At 39.1% G+C, this 22253-nt stretch overlaps 4 protein-coding genes, 3 non-coding genes and 1 pseudogene across 7 annotated transcripts; 5 read left to right on the top strand and 3 right to left on the bottom strand.

Moving 5' to 3' along the window:
• The first annotated feature begins 1602 nt into the window (after nt 1-1602).
• LOC125480251 lies at nt 1603-1681 on the top strand. The gene has a single exon (XR_007260634.1). It is a non-coding gene; the product is annotated as a small nucleolar RNA snoR64a (small nucleolar RNA).
• A 106-nt stretch (nt 1682-1787) lies between these two features.
• Nucleotides 1788-1881, top strand: LOC125480253. The gene has a single exon (XR_007260637.1). It is a non-coding gene; the product is annotated as a small nucleolar RNA snoR20a (small nucleolar RNA).
• Nucleotides 1882-1924: 43 nt separating this feature from the next.
• Nucleotides 1925-2006, top strand: LOC125480225. The gene has a single exon (XR_007260617.1). It is a non-coding gene; the product is annotated as a small nucleolar RNA R38 (small nucleolar RNA).
• Nucleotides 2007-2458: 452 nt separating this feature from the next.
• Nucleotides 2459-5033, bottom strand: LOC103941549 (protein BASIC PENTACYSTEINE6). Its single transcript, XM_009351758.3, has 3 exons — nt 4852-5033; nt 3959-4134; nt 2459-3818 (listed from the first exon to the last, which is right to left on the bottom strand). Exons 2-3 carry the CDS (start codon nt 4025-4027, stop codon nt 2865-2867), a joined length of 1023 nt encoding a protein of 340 aa, XP_009350033.2. The 5' UTR covers nt 4028-4134; nt 4852-5033; the 3' UTR covers nt 2459-2864.
• Nucleotides 5034-6852: 1819 nt separating this feature from the next.
• LOC103928088 (DEAD-box ATP-dependent RNA helicase 27-like) lies at nt 6853-8753 on the top strand. The gene is made up of 6 exons (XM_009337107.3): nt 6853-7142; nt 7323-7361; nt 7438-7542; nt 7640-7702; nt 7803-7928; nt 8015-8753. Exons 1-6 carry the CDS (start codon nt 6918-6920, stop codon nt 8060-8062), a joined length of 606 nt encoding a protein of 201 aa, XP_009335382.2. The 5' UTR covers nt 6853-6917; the 3' UTR covers nt 8063-8753.
• Nucleotides 8754-9850: 1097 nt separating this feature from the next.
• On the bottom strand, nt 9851-12150 carry LOC103928106 (the record flags this gene model as incomplete). The annotated part of the gene is made up of 4 exons (XM_048577554.1): nt 9851-10044; nt 10840-11010; nt 11125-11444; nt 12018-12150. Coding segments are annotated over 4 exons (708 nt in total), but the record flags the coding sequence as incomplete, so codon positions are not given.
• A 157-nt stretch (nt 12151-12307) lies between these two features.
• LOC103928116 lies at nt 12308-13733 on the top strand (annotated as a pseudogene).
• Nucleotides 13734-19390: 5657 nt separating this feature from the next.
• On the bottom strand, nt 19391-21280 carry LOC103928130 (aldehyde oxidase GLOX1-like). Its single transcript, XM_048577558.1, has one exon. The coding sequence runs from the start codon at nt 21170-21172 to the stop codon at nt 19529-19531; it is 1644 nt and encodes a 547-aa protein (XP_048433515.1). The 5' UTR covers nt 21173-21280; the 3' UTR covers nt 19391-19528.
• Nucleotides 21281-22253: the final 973 nt, after the last annotated feature.

Below are 22253 nucleotides of genomic sequence, written 5' to 3' on the forward strand. Positions count from 1 at the left end.
AAGAGTTTCGATCAGCTAAAAAATGTTAGTGTTGACTACAAATACAATGTTGCCACCGACAGCAAGGAAGCAGCACAGTAGGAAGAGTTCAGACAATCTTCACCAGACGCGCTTTTTTTTTTTTGTTTTTTTTTTAATCTTCTTTTTATCTGCCTCACCGGCTTCTTCTCCTTTAATTAAGGATATCAACAAAGATTTTTGTTTTATTTATGAATTAGACTTCACGAGTCATAACCAAACAAAACCACAGTGGGCCCACAATGGACCCCACTAATTAATTTATTGATTACTTGTCGAAATTTCCCTGATCTTGTAATTCACGGCCAATTTGCTCTTTAAAAATTCATTTTACTTAATTACCCCTTAAATTTTATTACATCTCAGCTTCCCTACTGTTAATGTTAAATATTATCGCAAGTGGTCATTTAGTACAGTGATGGAAAAATATTGTACCCTTACATGATGGCGTAGGATTCAAATCCCGTCAATGATTAATATAACATCTAACTCATTAACACTATAGCTCGACTAAAAGTAAATGTCGAATATCACCACAAAAAAATTAAAAAAAAATTATAATTAAAATAAATGAAACAACAAACCACCAACCTCCAATTTATCTATCTCGATTATCTAACCGATTCTAACCCCCTCTCCACCCACTCCCAACCTCGAACCACCAGCCATCCAAATTCCTTATCGAATTCAACCTCACCTTAAAATCAACTCCAACACCGTCACAACCCCGAGGGCTGGTTGCTCACCTTATTCTTTCCAAATTCCCAACCCAAGCCGCAAACCCAATTTCTCATAGCACACCCACCGCAACAGCTCCTCTCTCACTTAACCACCTGAGTCCAACATACCAGGTGATGTCAGGCTCAATGAACCCTCTGAAGGTGTGAACCACTTATATTTGAACCAACGTGTGACTCTTTTTTATGTCCTCTAGCTTGTATCAAGCCAATTTTACACACAGTTTGATAATATACGTATCAACAAGAGAACTTTCTTCTTCGCATACGTTGGAAATATAAAGTTGATAGAAAAAGTGGTTTGCTAACGCGCACATTTTTTTTCCTCACGTCTAAACGGTTGAGATTTAACAGCTTTTTCTGAGAAGAAAAATGTGCTGGAGAGAATTATCACGAAGTAAAAGTGGTGTACAGCATTGCACTTTTTGGGCCTGATGTAGTATTCTAGGCCCACTTATTGACTGAATGATATTGCTATCTTGATACCTAATCATTATATGGAGGGTGGGTTCACTCAAGCCCCTAGGCCTCAAAACAATCTAATTACATCACAAAGCCCACTACTCAAAACACCTTAAATCGCAGCCGTCCGATCAAAACCCCCCAAACCCAAAACACCTTCCGAAATCTTTTATAAACGGTTCGACGCGCTGCCTTTTCAGTCGAACTGTAAAACCCTAGCCGTCTTTTCTTCCTCTTCCTCAATCTCAAACTTTCCCTCTTTCGATTTTTTCTATGTTTTTCGGAGCTTACTTACTGTCGGCGTTCGATGTTCCATAAATATTTTCTCTCTTGTTTGTTTTCCAATTTGTGTTTGTTGGAGAAATCCGCGAGGCCAGTTGATGAAATCTTTTTCAGCGGTTGAATGCTCGGATTTCGATTCGGGCATGGTGATACATTCTTAATTGAATAGGAAGATCTGATGCCTCTTATCTCTTCTTCTTCCCTTTTCTTTATTTTTCTATTTTTCAAAGGTTTTTAAGAAATATGAAACATGTTTTTTTTTTCAAAACGTTGTTGGTCGAATGTTTGGCCGGTGATGACTATGTTATATCGACAGAATCGCAGATTATAATTTGCGTAATGTGTTGATAGAAATTATCATGAACTAGGACGGTCTGAAGGCTCTGTATATTTTTTTAAATTTTTTTGGTTTTGTTTGATTTAATTGCTGTGGATGATGAGATCACAATATTAACAGTTATCCCTGTCTGACTTATGGATGCTGAAAACATGTTATCTGACACAGCTTAGCCAAAATTTCTATTATTCTCTTGAGAAGAACAATGGACGGCTGGGATTGAAAGAACCCCAATGATTTTTATTTCTCGCTGGAGAAGAATTATGGACGGCTGCGATTGAAAGAACCCCAATGAGTTATAGCAGTACATGATTCTTCGCCGTTGGATCCTTGATTGTTAATGTTAAATTTTTTTAATCCACGTATAATACTGGTTCATTTTTCCGGTGCATGGCATACACCTGAAATCCAATGTAATATCGAATTAACCATAGAATATAATTTCATAACACGAAAAAATAATCGGTAAGAAAAGAAGCTTGAACTGATTTGCGCTAAACCAATAGCAAACACATGTTATTAAACGATTGGTTTAGTTTTCCAAAACTGAGAGTGCTAAAATCGCTACAAGCTCGTAAAAGTTGGAAGTGGAAATGATTGAACTAAGAAGGACATGCACAGATTAAAGCTTGAAATGATTCAACTGAGATGTATCAACAAACGATGCCAGATACACGGATAAGATGTGGCAATTAGGGTTTATTAATACAATACAAACCCGTTTATTACAGGGGATGATCGGAGTCGGAGTCCTCGGTGCCAAGACTGGTTCGAAATGGCCCTCCTTCTTCCTCGCGTGACCAGACTGGCCTTCGCTTTCCAGAAAATCTTACTACATTATCAACCTACTCTTTTTTCAAAGGCCACATTGCTCGAGTAGATGCCTACATTCCCAAATCATACTATTTCCAACTGTCTATTATTGGATCATTATTTCGTCCCGCCATCGAGCTGAAAATAAAATTCATACATGATCACTAGGTTCCCTTCTCCTACCTGACTCTGACTGCGCTCTACCCAATTTTTATCTACTTGATCGTGATGTAGCGATTTGTTCCATGCTTGGCCCAGTGGTCCTTGAGATCAACTGGGTTTGACAGATCATGGCCTTCGGCTGCAAGGCGGCTAAGTAGCTTGTTGAAGGCGCTCCCACTCATCTTCCTCCCACCTACACGGGCATGTCTTTTGTTGGGCACTGCCGGCAATGGGTACATCGACATTGTAGTTGTGCAACATGAGGATTGCCAACCCCCATTCCCCCACTTGTAGCATTGCCTGAGGAGACCAGTGCACGAGCACATGGGTGCCGGCATGGTTGACTCATCAAACGCAACCTGGTTCAACCCCAGGTCCTGACATTTCCAATCAGACTTTGACACAACCACCTGCTTGTTAAGATCGTCACCTCCACTGCCCATATCCTGGCCACCCTTCCAGTCATGTAATTTATCAAATGTCATCTTATTTAAGTCTTCGCTCTCCCTCTTCACTTTCCTTGGAGATTTTGAAGGTTTCTTATTTGGTTGCACCGTCTTGGGCTCCCTCGGTCGTTTGGGCTGCCGCGACTTTGTAGGCACTGAAGCATCCGGTGGCATTGTGATGGAATCGCTTGTGTGCATATCCCTCGAACCATAAGAAGGTTCATTCATGTGCGGCATATGATGTACATGCTGCTGCTGCTGCTGCGTGTGGTGCACATGTTTGACCCCGCGGGAAATTTGGCAACCTGGTGGGCATGAAGATACATTGCCACTGTTTAAGGAGTTATCCCGGTACTGAAGAGTTGCAATGGCGCTGTCTCGTTCCATTATCGCACTATTTCGTTCTGCAATTGCTGCGTCTCGTTGCAGGAACGCCATGTCACGCTCTGCCAGGGCAGCCTTTTTCTCAGAAAAAGCCAAATTTCTTTCTTGAATAGCTGCATCTCTTTCGCCCATTATAGCCATTATCTGTTTCATTGATGGCTGATTGTGCATCAACCACTAAACAAAAAACGAGTCAAAATATCATCAGATAAGCATTGAATATGTATACAACGCATACCTCATGCAATAGTTTAGACGTGCCAATTCACATAATATTCAATTTAAGTAGCTGTATCCAGAAAATTGCTTCCACATACCTGACCCTGAGCTGCTTTATACTGATCTGCTTTGTGCCTTCCATTTTCGCGATGGCCACCGTCATCCATCTTGAGATTAGTAAATAGCAACAGCTACAGATGCTAGTTTTACACCTCCGCTGCAAGTATAAACACTATGCTAGCAAACCATCAAACTCCCATTGAGGCTACATATCCTGCAGTGGATGCCCATTAAGATAAATGTTCACATTTCGTTTATAGATTGCAGAACCCTAAACGCGATTCCTTACAACGTAAGTCAGAACAATCTAAGAGAACCCTAAATGCAATTCCTTACATATAAATCCGGGAACTTCATTGGTAGTCATGAATCCACAATAAAAAAAAGGACTAAACCCAGTGTGGCAGACATGGAATTCAATTGATTTCATCTCTATTTTTGGAAACATTATGCAATTTACAGAGCATACCAATCAAAACGCACACAACTCCTTACGATTTTTCACAGATTGTACTAAAACTAGCCAAGACAGAGCAGCTAAAATCAGACTTCTTCCCGATTCTTAAGCATCCAATCAAATTTTAAACCAGGCTAAGATCAAACATTCAAATTCTTACGAATAGTAGCTTCAAAGTTCCAAGAACCAGTTCCTAACTTCCTAAAGCAGCACAAGCGAAGCAAAACCCTAGAAACCCCAAAATCTCCAATCCAATCACAAAAGCAAGCATCATTTCCAGAACCAAAACACAATCGTAATCGAAATTATCAAACAAAAACCAACTAATTCCAAACTAATTCGAAGCTGCTCTGAAGAGCACCGCCTAAAACCAAGCTCCAAGTATAAACTGATAAAAAAGAGACCAAAGATATAATCTGCAGAAATGAAAAGAAATCGCCATGGAAGAAGAGGTGGAAGGGAATCGGAGCTTACCGGAGAGAGAGTGGGGGACTTCAGTAAAACCCTGAATATTGAGGAAGAAGATGAGAGGGAGGGGAAGGGGAATAGTCCAGGAAGAAGAAGAAGGAGAATTTTTCACTTTTTGTTTTGTTTGGGTGCTTTCTATCATCAGACTCTTTGAGAGGAGAGAGACGAAGACAGGATAAGTAGGACGTAGACTTCTGTACTGTACTCGAGTCTAGTGGTTTTTAACTGTCTATCTTACATTTTTTTTTTCTTCTACTGTTTTTCCTCCTTTTTTTTTAGCCATCTTGCTGATTTTGATAAGAATCGAACTTTTCACATACAAATGTAGATAAATATTACTATACTAAGTACTAAGTGGCTACTATCCTGCTGTTAAAATAAATAAAAACCAAGTTCTAATAAAAGAGATGGTAGAAATAGTTTGTTGTTTTAAGTAGTTAAAAGCGTTTGCTTTTGTTTTTAAATTTTGCGTTTGAATTCTCTCCAATATCGCTAATCATAAACAAAATTATTGACCTGAGTAACATACATTTTTACTTATTACTGACCAACAAAACTTTTGTCATCATTTTCTTAAATTATCACACTCTCAATACAAAATTGCTTTGGAGGCAATAGACAATCTCAGTTGTTTGTCATGGTGATAGGAGTGTGTGGCGGTCAACTCGAGACCCCCTCACACCTCAACCCATACCCCTGGCTGCCTACGTTGGTCAGTGCCGCCTACGGGTCGCCTGAAAATGAATATTGATGGTTTATGGAGCTCTAATCGAAAATTTGGAGGGGTGGGTTTTATTGTGAGAAATGCAGTTGGTGATTTTGTTGTAGCGGCCTATGGGAGCTTCAGAGGTGTTTTGGTGGTGGCTAGGGGTTTTCAACTACTTTTGCATCGAGTGATTTGCTTCATGTTATTGTTGCATTGAATGATTATTTGACCAATTATTCTCCGATTGATAAAATGTGGAGGATACAAAAGATTTGTTTTCTATGATCACTGAGGTTAGCTGTACCTATATCCGCTGCCAAACTAGCAGCTTCGCCCACCGCCTTGCCTGTTATGACCTCACGGTCGAGCTTCCTTGTGCTTGGTTGGATTCTACATTGAATTGCATAGTAGATTTACTGTTTGACCATTGTTATTAATTCAACTTGAGTCTTTTTTTACCACTGTTTTATACTCTTTGTTGGTTGAATGCAATACTCTCATTTTCATAAAAAAATTGTGGCTTGACCTAGAAATTCAACCAAGTTTAGTTGTTATCTTGGGCTCGTGTTGTGGGTAGAGAAGTATGACATGACCAACGAAAAAAAATGCTTGAGTGTAACCACGTGTGTAATATTATGATCTATGACATCTACTAACATTTGGTCGAACTTGACAAAGGAGTACAGTATTTATGGTCTTGTGAACATGATTCATGAAGATGTCAGCCTCTTGTCACATGCTTTGAGGTTGTTTTGCAGTAGTTGGGCTTGAGCCCAAAAAGTAAAGTAGGTTATCGCAACGCAGCGGTTGGCTTGGGATTTAACGCCCAAACCCTACTTACTAAGTCACAACTGTCATGTGTTATCTCTAAGTAGAACACGCCATGCATAACGCAGTCTTAGAGTTTCTGCTAGAGCTCGTCTGTTGAAACAGTCGCCATGACAGAACCAATCGCTTACGCATCTCCCGAGGACGCCGTGAAGACGGAGAAGAAGAAGAAGAATCGCAAGAGAAAGAGAGGAAGCCAAGCCATCGGAATCGAATACAACTGGCACGGAAGAATCAGAGTCTCAAATCCCTAATCAGACCGACAAAGAAGATAAAGGAGAAGGTGATTGGGAACAAGATAAGGATGAAATTAATAAGAGACATCGATTAAGACCTCAGGTACAGGGATCCAGCTGACTCTAACAAGAGAAGACGATTTCCGCACGCCATTCTTTATGCAGTGATTTTTTTTTTCTTTCTTGATTAATCTTTCGATTTAACCTAATATTTGAATCTGACACTGACAAGATATATATAGGTCACAGTAGACTATTGTAATGTGGCTAGTTCGCAAAGAATAGCTCTCCTATATTCTTTTATGGGGAAGCATCAGTATACGAAAGGGATAGTCTTCTTCAGTTCTTGTGACTCAGTCAAATTCCACTCTGACCTTCTTCGATCCCTTAATGCGAATTGCTTTGGTGTCCATGAAAAGCAAACGCAGCAGGAGAGGACAACTACTTTTTTTGACTTCTGCAAAGCAGAGAAAGGGTTCTTACTTTGTACTAACGTTGCTGCATGTGGACTGGATATTCCTGCAGTGGTACTTTCTTTTTCTTCATGCAATTCGCGGCTACATTCATGAATATTTTGGTTTCTCATTAGTTTTGTTGTTCGATGATATTGTAGATGACAATGGCAACGTTCTTACAAAAAACTTTTCTTTTGTAACACTAAGCGAATGCTTGTGTTAACTTATGCTTCTTTCTCCTTTTCTTTGTAGGACTGGATTTTGCAGTTTGATCCTCCAGATGACCTCATGGTGTCTAATTCCTTCTTTACTAGCACATTTCAACTAATTTTCGTATCCAGTTGTCTCATCGGATATCTGCTTGCAGGAATACCTACGCGGTGTTGTTCGAAGAGCTCGAGGGGAATGCGAAGTAGGAAAGGAATTCCTTTTCCTCATTCCTGAAGAGATGCGAATTATACGCTTTTTGGAGGTATGATTGCCATGCTTCCCGGATTAGAAGCATGGAATATTGTCTTGTCAATAACTTTTATCATCGCTTTGAATTCCATATTTCATTGTGTTTTCAGGCCGCCAATATCTTCCTTCGATCTCGGGTATTTAAGGTGAATAGAAAAGTGCAGGCTCAACTGGTAATTTCCTGTTTGTTAATGTAGTTCAGATATTGTTATCTATTTTTAAATTCCGAATTAAGGAACCTTAATTTTATGTATTGGTTTGATTGATATGCAGGAGAAGACGGTTGGGGACAACTACCACCTGCGCAAATCAGCAAAAGAAGCGTATGAATCGTATCTAATAGCATATAATTCACACTCCATGAAGGACTATTTTAATTTCGACCGGCTCGATTTGCAGGTACGTACACATCTTCTTCATGATCCATGTCATGTGTAAGCATCGCAGTTTGGTACTTCACATATTTTGTTTCCCAACTATTGCAGGGCGTTGCAGCTTCGTTTTGCGTTTCGATACGCACACGCCAGAGGTGAATTTCAAGTTAGACGGTAGTGCATTAGAGTTGAGGAAGAAATGCTCAAAAGTAGAAGGGAAATTGAAATGGATTCGATGAGACTCAACATATACATCTCTATCAAATATTCTTCAAATAACTATTTTAGCTTTCCTCCAGAACTTACAAATATTTTTATCATATATCAAATTTAATTTTCATTTATTCTTTGTGACTATGACCCATATGGTTGAAGTTAGGATGATTAGTACAGCAGTCATCCAAACAATCCAAACAATAAATGAATGAAGAAGGCGATCATGTTATTTGGCTGTTGTAAGGAAGAAAACTATGCCTAACGTATAAAAATGAGTAATGCTAGGAAGACCAAATGTTTACAATAAATTCTGTAAACCAAATGACGTAGTTGTTAATTGAATTATAAGTGTTGATTATGTGTTTATTTTCTATTAGTGAGCATTCTCCAACGTTTAAGTGGAGTAGTAGAACTCAATATTAGTTGAGTGGAGATATTGGAGAATATTAAAAATTTGGGCTACATCAAGCATAGGTAAGTTGTATTCCACATGCTGGAATACAAAAGTTTATGCAACACTTTGCACGAAGAGGTTTAGCAATGGTTATCCTAACGTTGATTGTAGTATCAGTTATCAGTTTTATCATTGACAGTGGCTTATCTTTAGAGTTTTCTTAACATTTGTTGTTTGCAGATGTTGCAAAATGCTCCAGATAATCCGGAACTGAAGTGTCGTAATTTGAATATGATTTGTTGCTCAAACTCATTGTAACTTGATGTTTCTCTATTATTAAAAAAAAAAATACAAAAATGAATTATAATATGTAAACAGAAATATATACAAAGAACTTATAATATGAATAATATATGAAGAAAATTTCATAAACTATAAGGGTGTGTTTGTTTCACATTCTTAAGTGTGATTGGACTGGCTAGGATTATTGTTCTATGTTTGGTATGCTTGGGGACTAACTTAAATGGGACTAGCCCGGACTCATGTCGACTCTGGGGCTCATTAGGTCGTCCAAATTAGTTTGGCGTTGAACCATGGGATTGCTAAGAACTCATTCCTCACAACGTTGTCTCATTCGCCGTTCCTTATCTCTCTATCTCTCCCTTTCCTTGCTCTTGCGTCTTGTCTTTGCTCTCGTTCTCTCACTGATGCTTGCGTCCTTTCCCTCTCACCTCGCCCCGAACCCAGATCACATCCTCTCCCTCTCTCTCCTCGTCCTGCAAGATGCCAAGCCAATCTGCACGACCCAACCCAGGTCACATCCTCTCCCTCTCTTTCCTTGTCATGCTCGAATCAAAGCGTCGTTGGGTATACAAGGAATGCAATTGCGATTTCGATTGAAATTGAGTTTCTAATTGTTTGTGTTTTGGAAGCTTTATTAATTCAAATGGAGGAGAAAGATGTGGTTGCAAGTAATGGAATTTGGACACAGATTTATCAATTGAAATGAAGGAAATGCAGTGAATGGAATCTATGAAGTTTGGATAGAAAAAAAGGAGAGGGAAGAGAGATTTCAGGCAAGAAAAAGAAATAGAAAAAGAAAAAAAGAATTATTTTTATTATTTTTATTATCCTATTTCTAATCCGATACTGTACTAAACGTTTCACTAAGTTAGTCCAGCTTAATCTAGTCCAACTTAGTCCCTGAAGCTAGTCCAGTCCGAGATAATCCGGTGCAACAAACGCAGCCTAAATGCATCCAATAACAAATCTGCATTATACCAATTAATTTGAGCAGTGCAACTTTTGCGGTCGGAAGAATGACAATAAGCAAAAAATTCCACAAACAAAACTCAAATATTTTAACTGTTTAGGTACATGTCCATCCTCACAAAATCTCAAGTTATCTGATATCTCAAACAGACGGGTAATGTGAAATGCAGAAAAGTCAGTCAGTACGAGCCTTCATCAAAATACTTAACTTACTAAGTATGAGTGCAGCAACTACAATGAGCAGGGCGCCTGCAAACCACTGTCAAACAAGCACTCTCGTTACGCAAATAACAAAAGCCAAGCAAGGTAAAGACACATTTTCTCAATGTTATCACAATGAACAATTATATTCACACATATAGAAATTGCGCCCAAGCAGTTGCATTTGTAGAGCTATGAAGAGTCTGAGCCAAAGAGAGAATATTTCATGAACAAAACTCCTCCATCCATCCATCACCGATTGTGTGAAAAAGGAATACTTGTTTCAGCCTCTTATTTATCGAAACCAATTTCTGAATGATATGATCTGTGAGCACATAGTTAGAGGCCTACTAATGAAGGTCCAACATTTCTCACCACTTTTCTAGTCCTAAGCACTTAATCCTAGGTCGCGTGTTTACTCCCGTGGTACGAGTATCAGAACCATCTTGATTCGTCCCAATGTTAACTAAAACACGGGTTTTAGAAATTTAGAATTATTCAAATTATCGACTTCCCCTTTCTTTGCTAATCCATACAAAATAAAACAAAAATGTGCAAGTCCATAATCTAATACTTGAGAACCATGAATCATATCAACTACGGTGGACTAATTGATCCCGTACTCATTCTTTTCTCCCTTACCCGAGCAATGACTTCCCTCGTTTCAAATAAGTAAACAATGTCGTGTATGACAACAGTGTCATCCAATCATTCGCCTCACACATTTGTATACAACGAACACATTACGCAAGAAACTTGGCAGAGTTAATAAATTTGAGCATTTTAATCACGAAATAAATGAATAAAATTGCATTCAATCAACACAAAGTGGAACAAAAAACTATGAATTTACCTTCTCGGATAAGGGTTCTTGAAACCAAAAGTATCCAGCCAGACCAGAAATGAGGAAGTTGGTAGCAAAGTTCGTCGCTGTAGCTTGCAGAGCCGAGATACCTTTTAAGCTTTGCACAAAACAACCCCACATTGCCACGATGAATAATACCACGAAACCGTACTTTACAATCTGTGAAAATCCCCAATAAGTATTCACCTCAATTATCAAATCAAGAGATTATAGGGTTTTTGAGATGTAAATCCAACGGTCTTAAATTCGTGAAATTGAAGATTGGAAAGGCACCTGAGGACCGATGATCTTCGCCGAAACGGCGGCGGAAGCGGCACAGAGTCCGGCTGAAACTGCCCACGCGTAGCCCTTCTTGCTAGCCTCCATCGAACCACCAAAGCTTTCAATTTTTCGGAGGAAGAAAACTAGGTCGAGAAGATTTAACCGTGTACGGAACGATGTCGTTTTCGTTTCCACGACTCGTTCGCAATTAGTCTCACAATAGAAACACAACTCGGCCGAGTTTTCCCTACTCACGACTCGTTCGCAATTACTCTCACAATAGAAACACAACTCGGCTCTTCCCAAATAATAAGGAAACACAACTCGTCCACCTGGCAATCCACCAGTCAGCAAATTAGCCAATCAGAGACAAAGCACGAGGATTAGGATTTCCTAAAGGAAACGGATCCTCTCTAAAGGAAACGATCCATTTCATCAATTCATCCGATTCTTAAATTCGAAATCTTGAAATTTGATCAAATAATTAAAATTATTATAATTCTTTAAAAAATTTCTTTTGTAGCGGTTGAATTAAATTTTAATAATTCAAATTCCATTTCAAGATTGGATAGATTTAGTAGAAGGAAGCTTTCCATTCCTAAAAATTTAACGTTCCCCTCCGAATGTCGTTAAAACTTGCAAGCCACGTATCGACTGCCACTCCCTCTATAAATAACCGCTCTTTCATTCCCTCCATGCATCTCATTCCCAACTTCTCAATTACCTGACAAAGTGTGAAGATCAAAACCCTAGTTCCCAATAAGTATTCACCTCAATTATCAAATCAAGATATGACAAAATATATATATATATATATATATATATATCAAATCAAGAGATTATAGGGTTTTCGAGATGTAAAGCCAACGGTCTTAAATTCGTGAAATTGAAGATTGGAAAGGCACCTGAGAACTGATAGCTTCGCCGAAACGGCGGCGGAAGCAGCACAGAGTCCAGCTGAAACTGCCCACGCGTAGCCCTTCTTCTTGCTAGCCTCGATCGAACCACCAAAGCTTTCAATTTTTCGGAGGAAGAAAATTGGGTCGAGAAGATTTAAATGTGTATGGAACGATGTCGTTTCTATTTCCATACAACTCGGCCGAGTTTTGCCTACTCACGACTCGTTCACAATTACTCTCACAACAGAAACACAACTCGGCTCTTCCCAAAAATAATAATTATACTGCAAAAAATAATTATAAAGAAACACAACCCGTCCACCTGGCAATCCACCAGTCAGCAAATTAGTCAATCAGAGACAAAGGCACGAGGATTAAGATTTCCTAGAGGAAAGGGATCCACTCCCTCTGTGGATCATTCTATCAAATCCGTCCGATTTTTAAATCAAATTTTTGAAATTTAATCTAACGATTAAAATTATTATAATTTTTAAAATAATTTCTCATTTGTAACTGTTTGATCAAATTTCAATTATCTAAATTTTAAGATGGGATGGAATCCGGAGAGAGGAGCCCTTTCCATTCCTAAAAGTTAATATTCCCCTCCGAATCCTAGTTGTCGTCGAAAACTTGCAACCCACGTATCAACCGCCACTCCCACTATGAATAACCGCTCTTTCATTCCCTCCATGCATCTCATTCCCAACTTCTCAATTACCTGACAAAGTGTGAAGATCAAAACCCTAGTTCCTCCCCTTTCGAAAGGTTCGAGTTTGAAATAGTTTCTTCATGTTCGTAATCTCTGGGTTCTGATCGGTTCTTCGTCTCTCTTATTTCAGATTTTTTTGCGTTTTTTGTGATTTATTTGTGAAGAAATGGCTCGTACGAAGCAAACAGCTCGCAAGTCCACCGTTGGTAAGGCTCCAAGGGAGCAACTCGCCACCAAGGTGCGTTTCATTAGGGTTTCTAATGTCTAGAAAATTTAAATTGATAGTTGCGAATGATTTGTCCCGAGAAACAATCAGTTAATAGGATCTAAGTTGCTAATTGTTTTAATTTTGTATAGGCTGCAATCAAATCATCACCCAGAACCGGAGGAATCAAGAAGCCTCACCGCTACCGCCCTGGAACCGTTGCTCTTCGGTATGTTTTCAACTCAATTCTGTTCAAATCCTATAAATCTGTTCTTGAAGTTTATTGTATGTATCGTGTTCTTTGAATTTCATTATCTGAACTCTGGTCTTGAATTTTGGTACGTGCGTTCTTGAATTTGGTCACCTAAATCGTGCCCTAATTCAATATTTATGATACTTTGCAGTGAAATTCGAAAGTACCAGAAGAGCACTGAGCTTTTGATCCGCAAGCTGCCATTCCAACGCCTTGTTCGTGAACTTGCGCAGGACTGCAAGACAGACCTCAGGTTCCAGAGCCATGCAATTCTCGCTCTCCAGGAAGCTACAGAAGCCTATTTGGTTGGTCTGTTTGAGGACACCAACCTTTGCGCCATTCATGCCAGAGAGTTACCATAATGCCGAAGGACATTCAGCTCGCTAGGCGGATTCGCGGCGAACGTGCTTAAACATATTCGTATTATTTTCCTAGACAATTTGGTACTTTTGTAAGAATCCTATGCGGATTCAACTCTTTAAAGATAAAAAAATAATATGTTGGTAATACAAATTAATAAGAGTTTGGGTACGTGGAAAGGTCTACATCCTATAATTGAAGGGTATACTTTCATCCTGCATTAGAAGGGAAGCACTAATCACAACCACCTCTACACGATCAGGGATTTGAAGCAACGGGAAAATAACCAACCCTCCACAATAGATGAAAGTTGGCTGCCATAATCCATTGCTTCTATAAGTGCAAAAGTTACCTGCTCATAGAAAATACGTGCAGCATTCTTGACCCTATCACCATCTGAACATAAGGTCTCTTAGTGGGTAAAAGAAACTAGTTAACATACATGGCTTCCTTAGGTTTGAGACCAACGATGTATATGTAAATATATATGTATTGAGAATTGTCATTAGAGTTTCTGTTAATTTACATGAACTCCATCAACTTTATGCAATAAAATTGGATTTTTTTTTGGTTTTAAGCACCGATATGTGAACCTTTTGGTAATTAATTTTCGAATATAACAGTGATTGATTACATTTTAGTCGGAAATTTTAATTTTTTCACACATTTTGGTTAGAAATACATGATTCTTCTAATACTCGTATAGAGAATTCCCAAACCTTTCACTGACACAATTTTTTAAACTTAGGCTATGATTGCTATGTAATTTTTCAACGATTTGTACCCAAATTCCCTGATCACTTGGATTTTGCTGATGCACCACAAATAAAAGACAATAACCAGAAGGTGCAAGATAACTTGAACTCTGTATCGTCACTTGAACTTGAAACATCGAGTTCCCAATGTGTGTAACATTCTCGGAGCTGAGTACTAACAACCTTAGATTCATCGAGAATGAATATATACAGAATGGCGGCGCCACCATCGTAACCGACACCAAATATTTTGCGAGTGTTCTGGTCACAGAAATTGAGTAGCTAATTTTTGTGTATGCTAATGCGTAGCGTGAGAACGGGGAATGATGATTTTGGAACGTTTATTTGTGTATTGGTCCTCCAAACAAGTAGGGTGAACTGCCTCCAACAAGAGGAATGGTGGTTGGATTTGTATGCGAAACCGTGTCCCAGGTGCACCATCGGGGCTGTAAACCACGGGGTTCAAAACCGGGTTGACCCACATTCCCATCTGCGGTCCCTGCAGCTCCACCATTGATGATCAAAACACCCCCATTTGGAAGCAACACCGTGTCACCCATAATCCTAGCTTGAGGCATAGTCTCCACGTTCAACTGCGGATCCGAGTCGGTTATTTTGATCCGTCCGTACGTCCTCAAAGCTTCCGGAAATGTCCCATTTTTCGCCTTCACATAGACCCTTTCGGAGCTCCACCGCAGACCAAAACCTGAGCCTCAACTTTCTCTGCCTGCAAGTTCTTCAATGGTAGCAACAACGCCGAATTGGTAGAGGTGAATTTCTCTCATGTAATCAATATTTAATTTTATTCGCATCACCGGAAGCAATAATAAAAAAGTAAAAATAAAAACATTGTTCAATAAAGACTCGTCACGTATCAAAGATGCACTAATGTTTAATAAGTTACGCCGTAATAAAATATTGTGACATAATAAAATCTTTAATTTAGGGAGTTCAGACTTCATCATTTGGTGTTTCTGAAAAGATTTTTCAGTATGACCGGTATACGGAATGGTACATCATGTATCATTATATAAATTGTGGGATATGTGTGTTAAAAAGTTAATAATTTAAAAAATAAAATTTTCCACTACTTTTATTAAAACATGTGTCACTTGTGTTCCCGTCGTAATGTAAAAAATTTCGTACTTCTGACAAAAACATGGATATTTTCTATATTCTAACCCTATTATGCCTAATCAAACAACTCTAGCAAAATATCTAGAAGAATTCAGGCGTCACAAACTAATATCTCAACCAAAAAACTTTGTTCTCATTTTAAAGCTCCAAAGTCCATCGGCCTAATGGAGCTGGTGAAAGCCCACATACCAAGCCCATTTCGCGGGAAGGACCAAATTCTCAACCCAGAGTTAGGAGGGCCGAATGCCAAATCATGAATTAACTATAAATATTACGTTCCACTTGTATTTTTTATTTTTGGTGAATAGAGGGGTAAAGACACCTCAGACAAACTAATACTTAGCATTAATAATAATAGAGCGGTCCATAGGGACACCAACAAGATCATCCATTAGATGTTGCATAAGCCATTGGGGAGGAGACTAAAAAGAATACAACCTAAGGTCCAAATTGTAACTCCATTTGCTAGCTAATCTGCAACATTGTTCACTTCCTTGAAAATATGCTTTAGCTCAACTCTTCAAAAGGGTAGCAAGGGGGTGGAAAGTATCTTGCACGGACTGATTCAACAATAAAACAGCAGAGGAAGAGTCCATCTCAATGATTAACTTAGATATGTCTTTTTCAATAGCAAGCTGGAGTTCAAAATACAATCCCTAACTTCAACTTCAATAATCTGCCCTTGACCTAGATTAATAGAGAAACCTCACAAGCAATCACCATTGTGGTCACGAAGAATTCCTCCAACACCGATGTTGCTCGAAACCATTTTCTAGATCAGTCCACATTCCATTTATGCCAACCAAGAACAGGAGGCTCCCACTTTAACATAACATGCATTCGAGGAGGTGGTTTATCAATTTTTAGAAGTGAATCCATCCATTTAGAGGCAACTCTAACAATAACCCTTTTAGGATCACTAGGGAGGGAAAAATCCACTTCAAAAATCTGGTGGTTCCTCCATTTCCAAATATACCAGCAAGCAAAGACATACAAACAATTCCATGCTATCTTGTTAGACCACATTACCTTGGACGTCACGTTAGCCATCAACCAGGCTTCCAAGTCCAAATTAAAAGTATTGCATAATTGAGAAGGAATCCGTAGAATATCCCAAATGCATTCAACTCTGCTACATTCCCTTTGAATATGTGTGATGGTCTCCAAAGGCCAAGAACAAAGGTTGCAAGAGGAGTCCACAGTTAAATTCCTTTTGGTTCTTTGCTTATTAGTAAGTAACTTACCTTGACCAATGAGCCAGAGAAAGAATTTAAGTTTTTTTTTTGGGGCGGGGGGGGGGGGGGAAGGATTTTGAGAGTCCAAATCCTAAACCAATAAAAAACAGGCCCTAATGATTGGAGAAAGAAATTATTGGATGAGTTGCACACTTTCAGTTCCTGTTGTTGGTCATTTTGGGTGTTTGAGGACTTACAAGAGGATACCCAGAAGCCCGGAATTAATAAATTTGTGATGAAAGCAGCAAGGAGTGATTTCCAACTTGATGTGTCCATCGATAATAGAATCTTTCTCTCCGTAGTTGAGGACAAAAAGACAGGGTTTCATGCAAGTTGCACGATTGAAATGAACATCTAGGAAGGAAAAAGTAATGTACGCCAAAAATCCCGAGGGGGCCGCCGCAGGGGGGTGGGGGGAGGTGGTCGGGGGGGGGGATTTTGAGAGTTCAAATCCTAAACCAATAAAAAACAGGCCTTCACTCACAATCATGTAACACATTATAGGCAGTATTTACGATGAAAGTTCCATTTGAAGTGCATCCCCATATAAGTTTGTCCTCTCCAGCACCAATAGTCCCAGCAGGCCAACTGATAAATTTTTGGACCAAGTTTTTGGGAATAGCAGATCTTAGCTTACTAACATCCCACCAACCATCCTGAAAGAAAGAAGAGATTGAAAATCCTCCTCAGAAAGTTATTAGCATCAATATAATTAATTAAAAGAGCATTCAACACCCAAGGATCTTTTCAAAACTTGACACCATCACTTTTTCTTCACTTATAACTATGAGGTATTTAGTTCAACTCTCGTAGGTTATAACTTATGCATTGTGACTTAACTCAGAAAGCAGCCAACCATAAATAAATAAGAACGGGTGAAAATCCTCTGAATTTGTCCCGTGGGATTTGAGATTTGGTGAGGTGTCAGTTATTTGGTTGGTGAAGGGGAAAGGTGGTTTTTAGCCCTTATGAACACAAAGCCGTGACCTGCGTATGAATCTTGCGAGGCCTCTCACCGTAACCCGTGACCTACTAAGTACTAACTGCCATTTGCCAAAAAACTATCATTCTACTCTGCATCTAGCACAGCTAGACTCTTATTCCCGAGACAAAAACCATATCACTTTTTGTTTTAGAAATTAACAATCATCATGTTCCATTCGGCTGCACCATTTTTTTAATTACCAATCTATCCATACACATCCATGGTCTGCCATTGACGGTAGTCACTCTCATCGTCTCTTTTACCTCTCTCCATTATCTATATAGCAAAATATTATTTAAGCTCTTGGAAAAGACACGCATCGCATAATTGACATAATAGCTGACTACTGGCATACATGAGCATCCTGCTGGAATTTATTCCATCCTTTCTGATGTTTGATTCTGCAACATGTGAACTGTGGGGTTAATCATTTTCGATCTCCCAACATGGTTCGCCGTCGATCTCCCAACATGCACACCAAGACAACCTCCGCAGTTTGGCTAAATTGACGCGCAAAGCCAGTTGCCTCATGTTTTGTTGTCGTACGTATGACTTTTTAAATTGACGCGGCAAAGCCAGTTGCCTCATGTTTTGTTGGGCGTTTTTGTTGATTGCGAAATGATAATTATACAATTTTTTGTTTTTTTTATAATCCTCTTACATACTGTTCTTTAATTATTTCTGATCGATCATTAAATTTAGTAGATTAAACAAACAAATGACAAGTTAAATAGAATTGTGCAGGGAAGAAAAATTGTGTTTTTATCATTTTATTTGCTTGATGGTGCGCAGTGGGAGGTTTCAAATATGAAGATGAAGAGTTGGTTTAATTTCCATGTGAACAGAAGAACCCTACTTGAAGGGATAATACATAGTTTTGGAGCCTTGCTTATGTGTGGGGATAATGCTTATCTTGTAGAATACAAAGTCATTCATGTACTTAGGAAATAATATGTACATAAAGTTAAAATACAGTCGTAGTTGAGACTCATATCTCAGCTGGGTACAAGCTGCTCCTTTGTTTGATTCTATATCGTTTCTATGAAGAAAAAGAAGTCGAAATGCAACTTTTCTATATTTGTATTTGACATTTTGGTGAAGCTAGCTGACAGGGAAAACGACTCAAAGGTTCCAGTTATTTGATGAAACCTCTGTAGCTTTTTATCTGCAGTGAAAATGATATAAAATGGTATGGGCGAATCGTATTGTATCCAAAAAATAAAATAAAGAAACATAGACAAAATATCTTTGTCCCAGCAGGTATATCGTACATAATATATGCGTTCTTTTCGATCAGAAACAGGTATGTATTCTTCATCCCAGAAGTTTCCTAGATGGGACGCTACTTGCTTTTAATCATGGTTTTCTATTTATCAGTATCTGTCGATGTAAAACGCCGACAAACAACTGGACGATCTAATCAATATAATGCTGTGAATTTTGTTGAGATTATAAACTATATATGTAAAATTCTGTTTATTACTATGATTCCAATTACAAAATGAAATGTAAAGCGATGTTAAATCAAACATTTACAAATAAGGAATTAGTAGTTTATGTGTTTAAGAGTATTTATTTATGTGCTAATATTAATATCCATATGTTCTTGTTACATATTCACCACTATGTCCCAATATAACGTTGGTTAATTACCAATGCCTCATGTATTTTAATCAATTTGAATCTAATTAAATAATATATATGATGTTGATGATTCACCTAATCATTGACTTTAAGCGGTACTGGGCAAAATTTGATAGAGACATATTTTAATTCTTGTAACTCCAATCATGATAATTTCTGGAAAAAAAAAAAATGTAAATACACTATTTGTAAGTAAATATTCGTACGTATCTCTATACACTATCATATATTTTCTCACAGAATTTGGACCCAGATGCCCTCACTCGGTATACTCTGGTGAACCACATACAAAAGATAATATCCAGAAGGCGCAAGATGTCCCGACCCCGGTGTCGTCACTAAAGCTTGGTAGGTCGATAGTGCCACATTTGTCACGCTCTCAGCTGCGAGAACAAGCACCCTCTGATTCATGGAGAATGAATGCGTCGTAAATGATGGCGCCACCATCGTTACCGACACCAAATTTGTAGCTACAGTCCCCGTCACCGAAAATCGAACGGCCAACTTTTGTGCATAAGTGATCGTACCTTGTGATTTCGGTGCAACAATTTTGGGACGCAAGTTTGCGTACTTAGCGTCCAAATAATCAGGATTAAATGCCTCTAATCTCAATTCAGTCGGAAAAAGCACGTTCTTAAACTCGTAATAAATATGTGGATTACTGCCCCCAACGAGCACTCTACCGTCACGCAACAATATTGCGGTTGAATGGTACATCCGCGGTATTGTTGTCGGGTTTTGCTGCACGAACCGTGACCCCACTGCATTGTTAGGCTGGTACAGAGCGGGGTTTAAAACCGGGTTCCGTCCAAATTCCCATCCCGCAGTTCCAAGCTCTGCGCCATTGATAATTAAAACGGTGCCGTCGGGAAGCAATGTCATGTCTCCCATGACTCTAGCTTGAGGCATAGTCTCCACAACCCACTGCGGGTTCGGGTCGGTTATTTTGATCCGCCCGCATGTTTTTAAAGCTTCCACAAAAGTGCCTTTAACAGCCTTCTCATAAGACCCTTTCGGAGCTCCGCCGCAAATCAAAACCTCCGCCTCAACTAACTGAGCTTGTAAGTTTTTTAACGGCAGCAACACAGCAGACCCTGTGCTCGGGTACGACCTTGGATCGCCGCCGGGGATTTTCGGGTAGGTTTTAACGATGATGTTCTTCACGTAATTGAACAGAATAGCTCGATTATTGGCGAAGATAAATAAATTCCCATCGACGTTGAGGAAAACAAATGGGTAAAGATTATTTTCGATTTTAGCGTCATTAGTCTGCACGAGGAATGGCAGACTGTAGACATTGCTCGAAGACGCACTTTTCGGATAAAACTCATAGTTGAACTGTCGCCTGCCGCCGATGATTATCTGCCGCCCATCTGGCAGAATATGGTTGGTGGCGTACCAGCGGCGGGCGGCCAAGCCGTTGTCGTACTCCTTCCAGTCACAACCAGTGCATGGCTGGTAAATCCTCACCTTGCGCTCCCCGTCGTTGAAGCCACCGGTTTGGATCAAGCGCCCGTCTGGGGAAATGGAGCCGGAGGAGCACCAGACATCGGTTTGGACCATGAGGGGGCGGAAGGAGTTGGTGGGGACGTCGTACTCAACGGAGTGGGCAGTGCAGTCAATTTTGAGAGCGGTGTCGTTGGGATCCTCGCGGCATTTACCGTCGGGCAAGGACAAGTTGGACATGCCAAAGTCGGTGCGGTCGTAGATGACAACGCGGTCGTTGTAGAGGAGCTGCATGTGCATGGCGGTAATGCCGATGTTTTGCTGCAAGAGTACCCATTTGCCGGTGGCGGCGTGGGTAGACTTAGAAATTATGAGGAGAAAGTTGAGTAAGAAGAAGAGGAAAGAAAGAGAGAGGGTTACTTTTGGGTTCATTCTTTCTTTTGTCGTGTGTTTTGGTCTGTTGGTGTGAAATGTAAAAGTGTGGGTGGGATTTGTAATGTCGAATGCTTTGGGGTGGGCATCTTTAAATAGTTGTGGGGTGGGTGTCTTTAAATAGCTGTGGTGGTTTCGACCAAAAAAAATTAAATGTATAGTTGTGGTGGAGTGAAAAGATAAAGCGTGGGGATAGATAGAAACCACTGCATGTAAACGTGTGGGGACAGACAGAGGAGTCCCGTCAGCAACAATGACTGTTGTCGCTAGATTGATGAAGAGAGCAAATACTCAATTTTAATCTCATATTTTACAGTAAAAATGCTAAAAGCTACTTGAAACTTGAAGTGAGAAAGAAATATGTGATTGAAAGAGAGATGAAGAAGTAAATAAAACTAATGAAAATAATTTAAAAGTGAAAACACCTTAAACATATGTTTTTCGGGTTTTAGCTTTTAGTTTTTATTTCGTGATTTTCTTGAACATCTTGTTCTACATCTCATTCTTGCTCCCCACTTTCTCTTAAAAAAAGTTGATTAATTAACTAATAATATGTGCATATTATCAATATATCTGTAAATTTGTTTAGAAGCTCGCAATGATTTTTGGTACCAGAACTTGGTCAAAGATTTTTATGTACAAGATGTCGTGTTATATATCCTAAGAAATCATACTCATCTGGGTCCTGTGTGCTCAATTGAATGGCCCTGAAGCTTGGCCAGCCAACCTCAAACTGAAGGCTCCAATACAAAACGTGCAAGAAATAGACTATTTTAAAAAGCCACATTGTCCTTTTTATCTAGTTTTTTAACCTTTTTTTTGTCTGCCTTGAATCGTCTTCTGCTAATTTAGTTTGTGGTCGAAATTTTCACTCCAAATATTTCTGTAATTAGTGGCGTTAGAGCGATAGCTTTCTTAATTTGTTATGATCTTGAAAAAGAGACGCATCTCTTATTATGTAGGTAACGTAACAATTTCTAAAGTTTTCTAGTTTTTGTACTGTATAACTGAGGAATTTCTAATCTCTACATTTAGATTTTTTGCATTTCGTTACATCTCAATCATTTTAATAATTTGACGA

The sequence above is a fragment of a genome, unplaced genomic scaffold, assembly GCF_019419815.1.
Source record: "Pyrus x bretschneideri cultivar Hongxiangsu unplaced genomic scaffold, Pyrus_bretschneideri_v1 Contig1, whole genome shotgun sequence".
In the NCBI taxonomy this organism is placed as follows: Eukaryota; Viridiplantae; Streptophyta; class Magnoliopsida; order Rosales; family Rosaceae; genus Pyrus; species Pyrus x bretschneideri.